This window comes from Ochotona princeps, chromosome 25 (genome assembly GCF_030435755.1).
Source record: "Ochotona princeps isolate mOchPri1 chromosome 25, mOchPri1.hap1, whole genome shotgun sequence".
Taxonomy (NCBI): domain Eukaryota; kingdom Metazoa; phylum Chordata; class Mammalia; order Lagomorpha; family Ochotonidae; genus Ochotona; species Ochotona princeps.
Genome location: NC_080856.1, coordinates 6,921,353 through 6,940,844, shown reverse-complemented (window position 1 = coordinate 6,940,844; position 19,492 = coordinate 6,921,353). Strand labels below are relative to the sequence as shown.

The 19,492-nt window shown below is 38.1% G+C and overlaps 1 protein-coding gene across 1 annotated transcript; it reads right to left on the bottom strand.

The window, feature by feature from the left end:
- Positions 1 to 18,263: 18,263 nt before the first annotated feature.
- On the bottom strand, positions 18,264 to 19,157 carry TAS2R16 (taste 2 receptor member 16). Its single transcript, XM_004592549.2, has one exon. The coding sequence runs from the start codon at positions 19,155 to 19,157 to the stop codon at positions 18,264 to 18,266; it is 894 nt and encodes a 297-aa protein (XP_004592606.2).
- Positions 19,158 to 19,492: the final 335 nt, after the last annotated feature.

Below are 19,492 nucleotides of genomic sequence, written 5' to 3'. Positions count from 1 at the left end.
AGTCTGATATTTCTTTAATGTCTTACCTCAGTTTTCGTAGCATCTGCATGATTTTGCCGATGGGGCGCTGTATTTTTGAGAGGCAGTGCTTTCAGACTTTATTGTTCTTCTAATGTAGAATTAACTCGACACAACATTAATCTGAATGTTTTCTGCCTCTGCTGAGCTTCTAAGATTCTTAGATAAATTGTTGCAACTTCTACTTTCCCCCTGCTTGCAGCTCACCTCACAGAGTATGTTTTTCTCCCTATGATGCTACTTGTAAAAATTCTTGGGATTTCAACAACTTACTTTTCCCACAGTGACACTTCCTGGGAGTTGAAAGCCATATTAAAAAGCCATAATATTGTTTGCCATTTTAATGTTTATTTGCATTTGGGAGCAAGGGATCTTATGCTTATTGCAGTTGTGTTTGGTCGTTTTCAGGAGGACTTTTGAGAAACACTTTGAAGCAGCCTGATCAATCTGAAGCTGGCTTAATAGAAGACAGTGGAGGTAGTAAAGTGGCTCAAATTGTTGACAGTTAAAAATGTAATTTAAGAAAGATCTAAACCTCTGTGTTTTCAAAAGCCTCAGAGACACAATCAGCAATTAGTACAGGCTTGCTCTAAAGACAGCAAGCAGTTTCAGCGAGGAAAAATCCCAGTGAGTTGAAATCACAGGAAACAGATTCCAGATGGCTATCGGGAAGTCAGAGATGCTTGCTCAGGAGTATTGTTCTTGCTTTGAAAAAAAAAATAATTAATTTTATGATACAGTTCCATAGGCTCAGGGATTTCACCTCTCACCTCAATTCATCGCTCACTACTGGTATCTGCTATCTTATTACAATGATATAATCCTTCAAAAACAGTCATAGGTCTGTCATTCTCCTATTTAAGTGTATCCTGACATTGTAGGTATAGATAATAGCAGAAAGTCCGGCATCCTATGGTAAAGCTGTTGAAACTTTCTTTTCCTGAGATGTTTATGGAAGGCACTGTATTATTCTCACTTCTGTGTCACAGATTTTCCAGACCTTCATTAATTAACTTTATTTCTCTCACATCCTTTCTGCATTCACAACATTGACCTGTGAAAGAATACACAGAAGCAAGTGTGGCTTTGCAGTTATTTGTACTTTTGTTTCTTATTGCATTTGCTGTACTCTACTCTTTAGTACAAAATCTTGAAAAAGAAAATATATGGGGGCCTCGTGGCTGAAATAGAGGAAATGTATTCATATATTTATTTTTAGTTTATTATCTGAGAGGAGCACACCTATACCCCTCCAGTGACAGTGCACAACTAAACACTGTGTGTCTCCCTTTGAATGACAGGAAGGCTAATCACTTCAGCCTTGTCCTTCTGCCTATCTCAGTGCACCATCAGCAGGAAGCCAGAATCAGGAGTGGAGCTGTGGCTGCAGTCCAAGAACTTTTATATGGGATATGAGCATCTTTGGTGCTATACCAAATGCTTGCCCCATGAATACATTTTAGAAGTACACTTCTTAGTTACAAAGCATTGAGTTATTTTGCTCTACCGTAGTTACTCTACTGGAAATTAAGTTCACTAACAGTCTTGCTAAGTATATTAAATATGCTTTATTTAATCAAATTAACTGATCATATGCTTGCATCTCTAAAAATTCACCCTTTAAAAATTTCAAGTTGGGCTGGCAGAGCAGGTAAAGCTGCTGACAGCAGTACTGGTATCCTCAGTGAGCACTGGTTCGGGTCCCAGCTGCTCCTGTGCTAATGTGCCCTGCAAAACACCTGAGGATGATCAAAGTACTTGAACCTCTGCACCCATTTGGAAAACCAGCAGACACTCCTGGCTTCTGCCCCTGCAGCCAATTGAAGAATGAACCAGTGTTTGAAAGATCTCTGTCTCTCCATTTATTCCTCTCTATGTAACTCTGCCTTTGAAATAAACAAATATTAAGAAAAGAAATGTCAGGAGGCAATAGAATACATAACAGTCTGTGATGTTTGTTACATTAAAAAAATTAAAGTCATCTAGCAGATTATTATACCGTGAAGAAACAACTTTTTGGAAGTATTTTAGCCCTTAGTTTTTGGTGTTCTAATAGATTGTAAATGTCATCTGTACTTGCAGAATTTTAACCTTGACTACAAGAACATATGAAGTGAATGCTTTTCTAGCCAACTTCCAACCTTCATAATTAATGAAGTCTTTCATTATTCAAGTAATAATTATGCAGAAACCATTTATCAAAAGCAGCAGCTACATATTTAACAGAATTATTTAAAATTGTGACTAGGCAGTTTTTAGGAATTTATATATTTTATAACTTTAAATGTTTCAAACATATTTTTGAAACTGCACTTAGCCATAATTTTACTTCCCAGTGGGTGTATCACTTGATAATATTGTATAGGTTCTTGGCTCCTGTCTTAGTTGGGCAGGACATTTGGAGACACAGACAAAAAGACACTGATAAAAAGATAAATATGAAAAAGTTTAAAAGAGAATTGTTTAAACTGGCAATTTACTGTTTAGTCATGACCCCTGACCATAGTTTGTAATCATTTTCTGTCTCCTATCTTCATCCCTCCCTCATGTACATTGGAAAAAAAAGAATTGGGAAGCCTTGTTCCTGTGAGAATAGAGACGTGGGAATTGGTACAGAGCCATGTGTGATACATTAGGAATCCCAAAGTCATGTAACTCTACCAAGACTTAAAGCGGTGAACCCTGATGGTGGAGTGCGTCATGGTGACACTCTTAGGGAACACTACCGTATTGTAGTATTCCTGCCTCTATTTGGCAAAGAAAATTTAATCTGGAGAATAAAATCCAAGCACCAGAGCAGAAGCTGATCTCAACTTTTAGATACATGTTTAAGATATCTAGGTTTCAGTACAGAGCAAACCCTTATCTGGCCTTTCCTCCTTGACTTCTCTGTCTCCACAAGCTTTTACTTGTGCAATAAGTCTTTCTTTTTAGAATTAAAAGAACTGACAACTGCAGAAACCTTTTGCGTGTCAGGGGCTTTGTCTCTGTCAGTGATTCATTCTGCAGAATGCTTAGGTTTGTAGAGATTCAGAGTTTCATGCAAATCAACCTGTAGCTGGAGTGACAGTGTGGAGGGCAGGACTATGCCATTCCAATGTGAAGAAGAACATTCAGTGTCACACATCCCCTAACCAGAGATGAATGCAACTTCTGGCAACCCTCCTGCTGACATCTGCTTAGACCAGCAAGAAAACAACCTGGGGAAGTGGCTTGTAATGTCACACGAATATGTTGTCCCAATTTTAGCCTTCTCTTTAAAACATGAATCTGAAGGTGTGAGTTTTGCCTCTCCATGTTTGGGAAAGAGGAGAGAGGAAGAAATAGGTAGTCAGATGACCTGGGAGTTAGTGAGTTAGGAGTATGGACAGTAAGCTCAGCAGGAACATAAAAAATTCTGAAACATACAGGCGAGTTTTTTTTTTTTTTCAGAGAATGCTATGTTTAGGAAGAAGCAAGGATCTCAAATGAAAGAACTAGAGGAGCTGATTATATTGTCTCAGTATTTCTGAGATCAGAGAGACAAAACCAACACTGGGAACTGAAAATGAATGAGAAGGGAGGAGATGGGAGAGGTTGTGAATGATAGCTTTCTTCCCTTATTTTGCCTCTATGTCTCAAAAAGTACTCTTACTGTTGTTGGGAGTGTGTAGGCAATATATCCACTGTTGAAATTTGTGTTTTTACTTAATATGTCCTCCCTATACTAATACTGCATATGCAGCTCATGCTTAGGAAATTAAAATAAGCCTCATAGTATGCCCCTTTGAAACTAGAAAATTACTGCATTTTTGAAAGATGGCTTCAATTAGGAAGACCATTTTAGATGTGGCAGTATACTTCCCCCAGAAAAGTGAGCAGATGAAAGTAGTTAGCTCTCATGTCTCATATGCTTTTTCTTTAAATAATGTATTTGAGGTACAATTTTGTGTAGGCTGGGATTCCCCCCAAAACACCCACCCCGCGTCAGATTTTTCCCATTTTGTTAAAATAGTGTAGTCCTTCATAAGGAATCATAATTCTGTCAGTCTCTTGTTTAAGTGTACCCCGACATTGTTGGTACAGACAATGTCAGACAGTCCAGCATCCCATTGTCTACACATGTCCAGCAGTTTCATTGGGATTCCATATTTCGTTATACCCCCACGTCTGTATATGATAGACCCCAGTACTCCATCACTATACATTACCATAAGTGAGAAGCCATGAAACAAGGTCAACAACTGGTATAAGTTAGAACAGCCACAACAACAACATCAACAACAAATTACAGTACCATGAAAACAAACAAACAAAAAAACCAACGTGCCACTCAGTAACCAACACATGAGTGAAAAAGCAGGAACACAGAACTCGCTTGGGAAAAATGATACCATCGTATAATTCATGAGTCCATGATGAATTCGACTAGAGAAAGGAGATTTGGAATGAACCAAACTGAAATAAAAAAACATCAAAACACATGGGATACAGCCAAAAAAGCAAACAATCAAAAAACAATATGGATTGGACTATTGGAGTTACATTTTCCATGTTGGTTTTCTTATATAAGAGAGAATATATGGTATTTGTCTTTTGTGATTGACTCATTTCACTGAGCAATTCAAAATTGAAAATAAAAATATATTAAAAAAAACAGGAGGAGGGAAAAAAAAATAAAACAGCCTGGTGTAGGGGAACAAGGCATGATTCACCTGGACAAGACATAAGAATAATAATAATGAATTCCAGCTGTATTCCTTAATAGATCAGTGATTTTGAATAGTTACTTAATTTAAAAAATGTATTTGATTTTGGTATTTTAACTCCCACTGAAACAAATAATCTTGACAATAGGACGCTGGGCTTTCTACCATTTTCTGTATGTACATATATTGCCATGATAATTTAAATAATTTAAATAGAATGATCAACCTGTGACTGCTGCTGAAGGGCTATACTATTGTAACAATTTAGGAGAAAATGGCAGTGGAGGAGGGTAAATGAGGGTGGAAGGGGAAAATCCCTTACCCTATGGAACTATATCATGAAAACTTAAGAAATTGTAATTAAAAAGGGGTGTGTGTGTGTGTGTGTCCCCAAAAAATCCTCATGGTTAGGAGTTATTCGAATATCCCACGCTGGACCTGAAGCTGTTTCATCTCTCTCACAGCTCACGAAATTTGTGCAAGTCCAGCTGTCCACCAATCAGATATAACCCTGCATTTCACCTGAGAATCCCACCACCAATCTACCAGCCCTTTCCCCAGCTGTGCCTGCTTACCAATCATTCTTGGGCAATCACCTGTTAAAGTCTCAGGCACCAATCCCCTGGTTCCTGCCCTCAATCCCTCCCAATCCCCGCCCCCCACACGTTGTAGGCTCACCTGAATGGCTTTAAAGCCCCCAGGTGTGTGTCTCTCTTCTCCTTCAAGCCTCCCTCCTTCCCCTTTTGTCCTCGCTGCTCTCCTACCACCTCCATCCCGTTCCTGCCCCACTGGAATAAACCTCCTAAGGTACACTGTTGTATCTGGTGTTTTCGACTCAAGGTAAGAACCCAGGCTGCAGAAATTAGCTGTGCATAATAATGTAAAAACCTGAACTTCAGCTGTTTTAAGTAACTAACAGTCATGATTTTAGGAGTCTGTAGTTAGGAAAAAATCAGGGTTCTGTAAGAAAATGGAATTGTCAAATGACTGATAGAAATCATATTTTAAGAAGATTGATCTATTTATTTGAAAGACAGACTACAGAGAGAGAAAGAAAGAAACGGAGTGGCTTACAAAGGGAGAACTTCATCCACTAGTTGAGTCTCCACACGACGGGCATCCCGCCCAGCTCTGCCATGCTGAGGCCAGGAGCCAGGAATTCCATTTGGGTTTCCCACATAGGTGGAAGGGATATACATACATACGCCGTCTTCTGCTGCTTTCCAAGGCACGTTAGCGGCAAGCTAGACTGGAATGAGAGATCTGGGACTTGAACTGTTTTCATATGGGATGCCAGCAACAACAGCTGATAGGTGAACTGATTTGTGCTGCCATGCTGGCCCTAGAATTCATGCCTGTAATGAAAATGTACTTTAACTGAGACAATATTTGTCATAGATATGACAGAAAAATGTTTAATATTCTTACTATACAAGGAACTTTCCAAAATCAGTAACTGGCAAACAAGAAAATCTAAAGCAATATTCACTTCATGGTTGCCATCAAAGGATTTCCAATTAAATATTAGGAAGCTACCATATTTCATCCATGAAAATTGAAAATATATTTAAAAAGAGAGTACTTAGTGGGGGATGAATTGGTGAAACAAGTACATTCAAATGCTGTTTGTGAGACTGTAAGTCATCTGGCCTACCTAAAGGTCACAAAAGAAATAGGCAGATATAATGCTTGTAGAAATTCTGCCCTTGGACCCTTAGCTGCCTTTACACATTTAGTTTACATAATAATAAAAGATACAAAGACAGATGCAAAAGTTGTTGGTCTTTTTTTTTTTAATTAAAAATCTAAAAATGTTAGCCATATAAGGCAAAATTACACCATGGTGGTATAGGTAATGAACTGCACATTTGTAGTAAAATGAGTAGTATTGCCCTCAACAGTCTTAGAAAACTTCCCGGCAGGTACCTAGGGCTGCAGGTCTCCTTGGAAGGCAGGGGAGCAGCTGCTGTTTCTACAGGGCTGGAAGGCGGCGTCTCTGGTAGCCAAACTGCAGGTTCCTGTGATCATCAGGTCTCCAGGTGCCCTGCTGCTGTGTTCTCGGGAGTCAACAAGATCGCCTGCTCTAGGCTTGTTCTAGAAAGAGTCCAGGAATGGTACAGGCCACTGGAACACTGGTTGCAGCAGGAATCCCCGAGGAGAGATGGAGGATTGGGTCTGCTGTTTTTTCTCTGCTTGCTAACCCACAGCTGTGCGAGTTTTCCTTTTCTCCAATATCTATACTGTCAGGGGTCATCTAGGATTTTGTGATACTTTCCCTGAAACTTGGTGCATGATGTGGAAAGCGAAGGATATCAGAAAGGGCACACTTTGTTTAACAGAAATCAGGAAAAATTATAATTCTGTATATTATAATTAGGAAGTACTTTTAATATTACATAAAATGTACATAAAGCTCTAGAATTTTGTATTTGATGTGAAACATTTGAAAGGCCATTCTGGTATAGCAGTTTAAGCTGCTGTCTGTTGGCAACATCCCATATGGGTGCCAGTTTGTGTCTTGGCTGCTATACTTTTGTTCTACATCTCTGTTGATTCATCTGAGAAAGCACAGAAGCTGCTGCAAATATTTGGGTCTCTGCACATGCATGAAAGACTCGGGAGAAGTTCCTGACTTGGCCTAGCCACAGCTATTGCAATTAGTTTAGTAGTAAGCCAATGAATGGAAAGCCTCTCTTTCTCTCTCTCTCTCCCTTTCTCTCTGACTTTAACATTAATAAATATAGTTGTAAATACATTGTTTCTTCCATTTTTTTTCCTATCAAAATTACAGGCAGGTGGTTGGGTCTGCTGTTTAGTCACTCCTGCAATACCAGCATCCCTACCAGAGCAGGTGTTTTGTGTCTAGGATGCTCTGCTTCTTATGCAGCTCTGTGTTAATGCACATAGGAATAAGATGGCCCAAGTACGCAAATCCTTGCCAACCAAATGGGAAGATCAGAGTTCCTGGCACCTGCTCTCAGCATAGCATAGTCACTGCCATCATGGCCATTTGAAGAATAAACCAACAGATGGAAGATGTCCTTCTGTCTGTTTCTCTTCTCTGCATCAGCCTGCCTTGAAAATTAAAAAAAAATTAAAGCCATAAGGTAGAACAACATTGAGCCAAAATGCTGCTGGTAGAGATCTCAACAGAGAATAATATAATTGCCACCAGTACTTGAAAAGTCAGCCATTTTCTGAATTAACTAAAAGTAAAATAAGTACCTAATTAAACTTGAGTTTCTAAGTGAGTTTTTAAATTAAAAATACAATCAGAATAATTAACTTTTTTTGAAAGGTAGGCAACATAAAAACGCTTGGGATAAAAGAGCAGTTCTGTTTATCCCTCTAGCTGAACACGTTCTAAAAGCACATTCTCCCTGGCTGTAAAAGTAGCAAAAAAAAAAAAAAAAGGCTCCATTTCTCATTAGCTCTAGCCAACACTTTCATGAATCCCAAAGCTACTGAAGGCCCAAACCAGTTAAATTTGCATGGACTGTTTCCTAAGAGAAACTGTGCGGTGTGTTGTGACTGCATGCGTTGGAAAGTGATCATGACAAGGAAAAGGACAAAGGAGCAGGGAGTGCGGAGATGAGTCCTGGACACTGCTAAGCCACGGTTGTGACGGAGACTCTTCATCCGTTATCACTCGCCAAATGGCTGCAGTGGCTGCAGCTGGGCCTGTCCAAAGCCAGGAGCAAGGAGTTTCTTGGTCTCTCACATGGATTCAGGAACTCACACTAGGGCCACCTTCTACCGCTTTCCCAGGTACGCTGGCAGGGAGCTTGATCCCACATGGAGCAGTTGGCACTGGAACTGGCGCTCATATGGCAGGCAGCAGCTTTCCTTGCTGTGTCACAGGGACAACCTCAAGACACAGCTTTTGAATGGCACATTAATGTTACCTCACAAATGCAACTTTGTTCCTATGTGTAACAATGTGTGTAATAACATGTATTGCTTGGGTCTTGTATACAAGGGCTAACTCCAAGATCTTCACGAAGAGAGTTGATGTGCCTGATAGTCAGTATAAATCCCCATATAGGTTCAGTTTCTTGTAGTAATACTTATACGTGTGTGTGTGTGTGTGTATATATATATATATGTAATTTTAATATTGAATTATTACATGTTAACTTTAATATCTAATATATATATTAAAAATTCTGGGAAGAGTAAAGAGAAATACTTCTAAGGTATCATTTAAAAAATTTGAAGGTTTTATAAATATTGATTAGGGAAGATAATCCTATGTTTATACACACACACGCACACATCACATAAGTAAATAGGCTAACTTTTGGTACTCATTACGGCTAGTTTCCTTCAGAAGTCATTGTAAAATAAGTAAGAATGATATAGGAACCTGAAGTCAGTGCAGTAAAGTGACCAGGTGGCTGTACTTAGTCCCTTCCCGCCCCCTCCCCCGCTTCTTGAAGGGCGTACCGTGAGTCCCACAGATGACCAACACCAATGCTTCTCAGTGCTTCCTTTCCCGCTAGAGCCGCTGTGAAACCTTCCTAACATCAGATTTATTAAGACCCTGCCAGAGAAGCTTTTCCTCTCTTGTTCCCTCACTTCCCTACTTGTTTATTATGCAGGCATGTGTCCTCAGTGATTAATTCCCCCTCTGTGGCACCCTCTTGTTTAAGCAATGATTCATCTACACATACAGGCAAAGAGTAAAGAGAAGTGATACAGTTGTTACTTCACGGTGATGGGATTACAACTGAATTTTTAAATTTAAGCTTTCTTAAACATTTAAAATGAACATTTACACATTTATTTTTGCGTTTTTGAAATAAAACCTTTTATGTATTTATTAGATGTAATTTTAAAAAGCATGTATAATATGTAACATGCAAATCAGGGTAAATATATCTATGTATTTATTATTTGTTTTGGTGAACATATCAAAGTCCTTTTTTCTAGTTCTTTTAATCTTTTCTCAAAAAACATATTAATTGGCATTTTCTATGGTAAACATAATTGCAACCAAACACCAGAATTCCTAACCATGATGTTGAGTTACGGTAGCTTTGTAGTATGTTTTTAAATCAGAATAAAATTTCTGTTCTTTTGGTTCTATGGAGTGTTTTGGGTTTATGTACAAATTTTGGCAGATTTTTTTCCCCTTGGTTTGTGAAGAAAACATTGATATTTTGATAGGCATAGAATCTATAAATCACTTTAGATACAATGAAAATTTTAATGATATTGGTTCTTCCCATCTGGGAAAATGTTATTTCTTCAGTTTCTTTTGCCATTGATTTATGATTTTCATGATACAGATCTTATCACACTCTGATTCAAGTTTTTGTTAGGTATTTTTTGCTTTGTAACTTTCAGACATGAAATTTGTTTCTTGATTTCTTTTTGATAGTTCTCTATGGCTGTGTGACAACACTTCTAGTATATGTAGACTTCATATGATGCAGCTTTGCTCAATTTGTCAATTAGTTCTAATAATTTTTGGTCAAGTCTTTGGGGTTTTTTGTATTGAGCATGTCATCTGCTAAGAGTTATAATTAAACTTCTTTGTTTCCAATTAAGATACCCTTTATTTCTTTTTCTAATTGCTTGGCCTAGGACTTCTAATATTGTGTTGAATAAGAGTAAAAGTGGGCAGATTTACAAAGACAAGGATAGACAAAGAAATAGATCTTCCATCACTGACTCACTCCCCAAATGGCTGCAATGGCCGGAGCTGACCTGATCACTACTTATCTCATACTTGTGTGTTAATATAGCCTTATTATTATTATTATTATTGCCTTATAATAGTTTTTTAGTGCTGGAAGGCCTTGTTCTGTAATTATTTCCATTCAGATTTTTTAAAAACTAATTTTTTCACAAGAGATAATTCTGATTGAAATAAATTGAGGGCCAGCAACAAAAGCTCAAGAGGGAGTTCATGGGGAAAAAAGATCGAAGAACTCTATGCATTATTTTCGTCCTTGCCTCCTAAATTAAAACCAAACTTCAGTGCCCTTTGTCTTTCTTAGAGCAAAATCCTCCTCATTAGAAATGTTTCCTTTTTGAAATAAATGTGCTTCTTTTGAAGGATGGCCCTGAAAAATTTACAGAGGCTCTGAAATCAGGTTGAGGTTGAGACATACTCTGAGCAAACAGATATTGCATCTCTTTGATGCAGTGATCTCCTTATCTGTTAATCATTAGTGGAAGAATAAATTTTGATATGTTCCTCCTGTTCATGTAATTTTACATGCATTAGAATAATTTGTATTTAAAGATTGTCTCTTGCCCTGAAGAATTTTGTAAAGGAAATTATTCCAGAAAAAATAAAATACTTAGTTTGTTATTAGTTTCTCATTCGAATTTGTTTAGTATAAGGTGCATTCAATATTGGCTTTCTTCTGATTATATTGCAGAAAGGATATTATAGTTTAGCAAGCATACAAGCAGCTCCTAGTATTTAATTTTTTTTTAAGTATCAGGATTAGCATGCCTTAATCTTTACAGATTGTTGGCTTATAATATAAAAATACTATTTGGGATAAGAAATTACGAAGATGATATGTTCTAAGACGTTTTCCTTACCAGTTTTGAAAAGGTATTCCACATTGTCTAAACATGTACATTTTGGTGAAAAGCTCCTGAAGTGTTGATTTATTAATTTAGAATGGACCCCCAAGAATCAGTATTTTTAACATGAAGTCAAACGATTCTTGTGATGAGGAATGTTTCTAGTTAATATCAATATAAGAATTTTTCTTGGGCATTTTAGAATTACTGAAAATGCAGTGGAATGTCTCCTTATTTACCTTCTTGTGGACACTGCTTATTCTCCAGGAAGATCTTTGTCTGTCTTGGGAGAACAGAGCAGTGCACATGGATCATGGCTGTCACCCCTGTTGTTCAGCGGCTTGATGCCAGCCTTACTCGGCCAAGTGTATTGGCTTCTAAGAGAGGGCAGTTCTGTTTGATGTGATCCATCTTTTAATCTACTCGCAAAGACAGGTCTAACCTCCCTGCTCTCCCAGTTATACAGTCCCATCTTTGTCGCTACTCTGTTGATATGCAGTATCTGTACAAAGAATTCGGTGTATAATAAATTTCTTTGAGTGCAGAGACAGATAAAAAATGTGTTTGGTGGGTGTTTGGAGTAGGTGAAATATTTTTAAAATGAAGATTCCATATGGTGTTTTTAAGCAGAACTAGGAAAGGGGCGTGTATTATAAGGCACTATCAATATTGCATTATCAATCTTATTTGTAAGATAAGATTATTTCTATAATTTTCATGGTTTTGGATGAAAGCACAGTGCAGAGTATGTTTTGTGAGTAATCAATGTAGAAGACATTTGCTGCTTAACTGGGAATGTTCTCTTCCAGGAAACATGAGAAGGATAGTTTCTTGTTCACAAAAGAGGACAGAGTTTAAAGATTGTAACGACAAGCCAGAGATAACTTTAATATTCTTTCTAATATTAAGATTCTGTGAGTTTTCAAACATTCAGAAACTTCTTGCTCTAAAATCTGTTGTCCTTTTTTATTAAAAAAAAAAGATTATTTTTATTGAAAAGTAAGACTTACAGAGAGAAGAAAAACAGAGAAAAAGATCTTCCATCTGTTGATTCACTCTCCATGTGGCCTCAGTGGTCGGAGCTAAGCTGATCCAAAGGCAGGAACCAGGAGCTTCTTCCTGGTTTCCCACGCAGGTGCAGGGTCCCAAGGCTTTGGGCCGACCTCTACTGCTCTCCCAGGCCACAAGCAGGGAGCTGGATGGGAAGCAGAGCAGCTGGGACAGGAACAGGTGCCTAATAGGATCCTAGCACAAGCAAGGTGAGGATTTAAGCTGCTAGGCTACTGTGCCAGGCCCTAAAATCTGTTGTTCAAATAGTTTCCTCAGCTCTCCCTCCTCCTGCATGTTTGTTCCGTTTTACATACTCTTACATGTATGTTCCCTCTTACTGCGTGTATGTTTCTTCCTCTGATATATATGAATACAGAATTGAGGCAAAAATGAAACCTTGGAGTGTTGCTTACACCTAAGATACAAAAACTGAAAAGAATATGCATCCATATCTTAGTGGGAAAACACTAGAGAAACGACAAAAACTGTTGTTTTTCCTGGAACTGAAGGCACAGGATAACTGAGCAGTCCGTGTGAACAGTTAGAAATCCATGAAAACCCAACTCATCAAAGAAAAAAGTACATGGGTAGAGTGACCACTTGTGGCAGAGCAAGAACAGTCTAGGTGCTATCCAGCAGACAGCGACCCCAACAGGTGAAAGTAGTATTTACTTCTGCCTTAACTAGTCTATGGAACATGTCTGGCATTCAACCAAAATTCTTAAGACACAGTAAGAAAATAAAATTCCACTCAAAAGAAATAAACTAATCCAAAGACAGGTTCTTATTTAAATAGGCTTTGCATGTTGTAATAGTTTTAGATTCACAGAAATCATATGAAGAGAAGTTACATCTGATTTCCCCTACTATTAATTAATTAGTTCTCTATGGTACAGATGGCACATTTGTCATGACTATGAATTGCTATGAAAGATTGTTATCCATAAACACATTCAGATTTGACTGTATTTAATTCCTTTCTCTATACTAGGACCCAACACAAAGTATCACACATAGTATTTTGGCCAGCATGCTCCTTGGAATCTAAATGCTTTGAGCTTCTAAGGCTCCAGGTGTGTCCAAGTACCATCTAGCAGAAACACTCACAGGAGTCACAAAAAGAGGAAGTTAGCAATGTGTGATGTGCGTCTTCATCAATTTAAAGCCTGTTTCTGGACCCAGCAGTTTTCCATTTACAACAAGTTAAGTGCACAGATTTCAACTGTCAGGACATGAGGTATAAAATCATAACCAAATGAATGAGTGAGTGATTAGAGAAAAAAGGCTAAAGAAATTATATGATCTTGTGGCAAATCCCTCAAGACCATTTTGAAGGACTGCTCCACAGGACTAAAAGGTCATCTTGATTGGTCAAATATCTTCCTACTCTGGCATATCTGGAGGAACATAATTATGTCAAATTTCTTAACTTTGGTTCATTAAAACTCATTTTTCTGTTAAGTAAATTTTTTACATTTGAAACTATTGTATTTTGTTTTATGATAGTTCCATAGGCTCTGGGGTTGCCTGTGCCCTTCCCCAAGGTCTCTCTCCACTCCCAATGATTTCTCCTCTGGTTTAACAGTGGATGTCCTTCACGAACTGTCACAGGTCCTGCTGGACCCTCTACCATTCTCTATACCTACAATGTCAGGATATACTTAAATAGAAGAACGATGGACTTGTGACTGTTGTTGAGGGACTGAACTCTTGGTTACAGTATAGGGGAAAATGGTGGTGGTGGTGGAGAGGGTGAAAGGGGAAATCCCTGAGCCTAAGGAACTGTATCATGAAAAATAAAGAATCAAAAAATTAAATAAATAAGTAAATAGCAGATCTATTTATTTTTTACTTGAAAGGCAGAGTTAGAGAGTAAGAGAAAGAATCTTCCGCCTGCTGGTTCACTGCACAAATAGCTGCAATGGCCAGAGGTGGGCCGGTCTAAAGCTTGGAATGAGTAGCTTTTCTAAGTCTCCCACAGCAGTGCAGGGGCCCAAAGATTTGGACCACTCCTTGCTGCTTTCCTAGGTACTAAACAGGGGATTGGAGGGGAAGTGGAGCAGTCAGGACTTCATTGGCTTTTATATGGGATGCTGGTGCATTCTGCAGCAGAAGTTTAGCTTGTTATTATAGCATGGCACCAACCCCTAATGTTTACTTTAACTGTGTATCACCTGACTATTTATGTACTATGTTGCAGCCTGAAACCTGCTAGCCCCTAATCCTCACGTTTGATTGGAGAACCTTCTATCTGTTTTGCCGTTAATTCTTAAATTGATTCATTTAAGGCAGATTGGGGAGGAACTGACTTCTTGGTTATACCTCAGAACGAATTTTATTTTCAGTTTCTTAGAGCGATTCTCATTTAAACACTGAAGTACTAACAACACTGATAAATAGCTATCTATATAGAATGTCTATAGGATGAAGGTTTGTGAATTTTGTGTTTCTTTAATTTTAAATTTAATATGAAGATTTACTCTGTATTTTAAAGTGATAATTCTCATTTGGCTTTGTTTCAGTTACTTATATCTGGAGTAATTTTTAAAAATAGAACATTTCTTATTAAAAAACTCACACTGTTAAAATACGAAATGCTTAATTCATGATAAGGAGTTTAACTTTTTTAGCCAATAAAGCCTGTCATTTAAAAATACATTTTATCTTCAGAAATAATTTGAAAAAAGTTGGCATAGCTATCAGGTTTATCCCACTGCGTCATTGTCATTGAAATTAACAGGAAGTTAGTTCACATTTTGGATCAGTTTTGTAAGTTGTATTAAAAATGGGAAAAAAAGTCTCAAACAACTGTGCTTTGGGTATTTGAAACATGTATCAAATTAGTATGCAGTATTACTATTATATGTGAAAAATAAAATATAGGAATATCTTAAAACCTAAAAATAAAATATAGGTAGTGGAGTTTGGCATTTGCTTATGAAGCTTGATCAGTGCTAGGTCATGAACAGTATGACTTGGGTGGTTGGCATTAGAAGGGAATACAGAAAAGGACAGGTAAGTAGTGCCAGCAAGTGTGAGGAGCACTGATTTTGTGCCTGGATATATCCTAGGAAAGTGTAAATGTCCTGTGCATAAAGCAGTGTGTGTGTGTGTGTGTGTGTGTTTCTAGAGCACACCTTATATTGGAGTTTACTGGGAGTTAATGCTGGAGCAGATGGTTTAGAGGTAGGCCTTGGCGAGTTTTGAATATCAGACATAGAAATAAGCAAAAAGTTCTCCTGAAATTGTAGAACCTGTATATGCTACATAGTAGGAACAAGTGCAAGGTACAGAAAATAACATTGAGTGAATAAATCATTCAGTATGTTCAATTAGAACTGAATGCTACATGCTGCCTAGAATTCATCAATTTTCCAGTCTTTTAATCAGTATGTGCTCATTAACTTCAGGTGTACCGTGTGGAAAGTGGAGAGCTTATTTTCCAGTTTGTAATTGCTTGGTATGTATATGTTACATGTGTGAACAGATGCCAGTTTGTAACACTTGCAGAGTTCCTCTTCAGCTAACCTGGATCATTCATGATGTTTTGAGCAAGAACATAATGTGTCTAATATTTTGCTCCCTGTTCACCTGTGTTGGGTAACAGACTTTTGCTATGATTATATAATATAGGGTAAAATATTTAAAAGGTGGACAACAGAAATATATTAGCTTCTGGTGCATTGATTTCATATCTATCTAACTGAAGTTCTCAAAATAATTTTTTTTAATCACAACCTCCCTAGTATCCTTTCTAAAATGTTTTTTAATCCTATCTTTTCCCAAATTAAAACTTTTTGCTCTTGCAAGATTCATTCCTTAGTTTTTTTTATCCTTTTCTAATGACTTTAAATTTGGTGTAAACCATATTTGTGAATTTACATAAATCATTTGGCTTTCTTAGATCTGTTTTCTCGGTGGGTTAATTTGTCCTTTCAATTCAGAGTGAGAATACGCATGTAAGTGTATTCATAAGCCATTACTTGCAGATATAAAAGAGTAGTTGTTTAAAAGTTTAGTTTACATCTATTTTTTCAATTTCACATTTTTTTAAATTTCTGGGATTCCTCAGTTCTAACACCCAAGTTTATTGCATTTCATGGATAAATTTCTATTGCACTTTATTCAACTAAATACAATGAGACTACTAAAATACGTAAGTACTTCTGAAAGAGTGTCTATAAATGTGATAAGGGGGGCTATTTGTATTTCAGTGATCCATACACAAATAATAGAAATTGCCATTTCTCCCAGCCATCTGTTATTTCGAACATGCAAGACTTCATTTGGACATGGGTAACGATTGATTAATAGCAATCATCCAGATTTCACTGACTTTTGTCCAACCTATTCCCACAGGATCTCAAACCCTGTAACCCATCTCCCCACAAGATTCCAAAACATTGTTGGAAACCTCAGATTACATAAAGTCCATGTCTGCCATTGAGTATCGCTTTTCCCCCACTGCTCAGCCTGAATTTGGCTAGCTGTAAATCTAAGACATTGCTAAATCCATGGGGTTCCACCCCAAATTCTAGCACAGTTGGACCCCTAAGTTTGGGAGATGTTAAGGGGCACAATGAGTTGCTGTGAAGTGAGGATTCTGCTTCTCTCCCTTTTCTGTGCAATCCTGGGAATGATGCTGAACTAAGCCACATAAGAGAACCTTTTATTTACACATGAAACCCCCCAATTTCAAATACAGATTGATTGCAGAGACAAATCAGAGTGATAGATCAGATCAACATTTCCATTAGTTTCCAGGTACTAAGTCTTTTTTTTATCCATAGTCTTGACATATCTCTATCCTTGAACCATAAAACAGTTTAGAATCAGGAGAATTTTCGTGCTGTTAATGATAGAACCAGAGGTTCTATTTACCAGATATGCGTGGTATGTAGAAAAGGTGGGAAGATCATATTCATAACCCTTGGCCCCAGAGTGCTATAGGAGATCCAGTTATCTTTAGGACAAGTACCTTGGTAGGTGCCTGCAGTAGATAGAATCTGAAATTCAAAGCTCTGGTTGTTGACTATTATTAAGATACTTGGTTGCTAGTTGGTGACAAAAGAGGAAAGAAATGAGGAGAAAGATATCACTGGGAAAAATCAAGGTGAAAGGGAAAAAGGGATTAGAGAAACTTGTTGGATTTAAAAAGTCTACATGATTTCTAAAAAGATATGGAGGAAATATCTTAAAGGTGATTTAAAATGGATTACCATGCATTTCCTGTATTCCATGTAATCAGCTAAGGAGGTCTTTGGACTATTCCACAGTATGTAACGTGAGTTTAAAAAGTAAGGCACAACTAGTCAGACATTATGAATAAAGAAGGGTTCTAAACCAATTTATGAGTTATGAATGACAGAATCAATTATGCAAAAATATTAAGGTTCTTCAATATGTTCATTCCAATGTATAGTATAATAGGGAAGAAGCCAGAAAAAAACCATGTGTAGTTGATACAACTAAATTATCATTACTGGGAAGGGTATTATAAACATCCTTACTTGGGTAATGGCCTGCTATTCCTAGAAAGTATAATATCTCAACAAATGGATATGAAAGGAGAGTAGAATTTGGACTTGGATTTCAAAGGAATGAGGGTGTAGAGTTTAGAAGTAAACAAATACATGTCATTGGATGAAGTCCACAGCAGAAGGAAGAAAGAGGTACAGAGGGTGTGCACACGCATGAGAGAGAGAGAGAGAGAGAGAGAGGGGGGAGTATATTCTGGAGGCTGCCAAGGCTTACAGAGAGATGAAAAAGTTGAGGACGGCTAGAGGACTGTGGTAAGGAAAGATAGGAAGTAGAACAGAATAGAGAAAAGATCAGAGGTTTTGAGAGTGAGAGAGTGAGGCTGGTATTTCTGATGTGTCCCAGAAACAGAGGGGCTTGACAAGTGTTCCTGTTGATAGTGTTAGCACATTCTGCCTGTTTACCCTGTATCTCAGACAACCTCTAGGCCCAGCACTTCACCTTTAGAACCCTTTTCAGTGTTGGACTGGTTAGTATCAGAGAAATAGAATGAATACAGACTAAAGCATAGATGACAGCTTCCCACAGCCAAAACCAATGTCTGCTATCAAATATGGTGCCTAAAAAGGAGACAAGTAAAGCCAAGAAGTAAGAAGTGAAGAAAACAAGGAAGATGGAAAGGGACTTCAGGGCAGCCCCGTGGGCTTTCGTGCTGGGGTTGCCCTGGCCGGTGTCATGATGTTGCATCTGTTCCCGGTGCTGGGCCAGCGAGGCCATGAGCAAGATGATGGAAGCAAGGAACAGGAGGAAAGGAACGCACAATGCGATCAGTTTATGAGGTTTGTCAAAAAGACGTTCAAATCCGTGCAGTCTCTCAATCAGAGTGCTGTTGCTGGGTAGATGTTGCAGGGTGATTAGCCGAAACCGGATGTGAGTCCTAATAGCTGAAGGGATGATTGTCACACAAGAAATCACCAGAGAACCCAGTAACAGCCAGGGAACCAGTCTTAGAATTCTCCACCTCAGCCAGAGGAAGACATGGTGGGTGAAGAAAGAGACCTTGACACAGTAGTAGACGGCAAGCAGACTGGTTAACCAGAAAGTGAGAATATTGATGAATTCCCAGATCGTTGTTAAGTTCCAATGCACATGTTTCGGTTTAGCATAGATTAAAAAATCACACAGCATGGATACCCACTGTAGATTGAAGCGGCAGAAGCCAAGGCTGGTAAGAATCATGTCCACGGGTGACAATCTTTTGACCTGTACCCACTCTCTGCCCAGTACTACAACAACAAGGCTGCTCTGAATAATTATAATCAGTGACTCTATCACATAGATGATGATGAATGAGATAGTAAGGTTGGTTGGCATCATCCTACCTCAAAGTGTCCGTCTGGACCAAGACACAGAAACTCAGCAGCAGTAAGTAGAAAAGAGGTTCTAGAGCTGACCGCTGTCTACTACAAGGAAACACCTCCCTCAAGATGCAAATTGCCCCACCTTATTTTTAACTTCGCCATTTTCCTATCTCACAGATTTGTTTGTGCTTTGCTTTCTGCTTTGTTAGCACTTCTGGCTGCAGGGAAATACTATTTGAATGTGTATTCCCGCTTCCTAGGTGATTTGTTTACTCCTGTAAAAGCACTCCTATTTCAATAACCATGATGTCTTTTTCCTCCTTCTCTGACATGCCATTAGATTACGTTCCC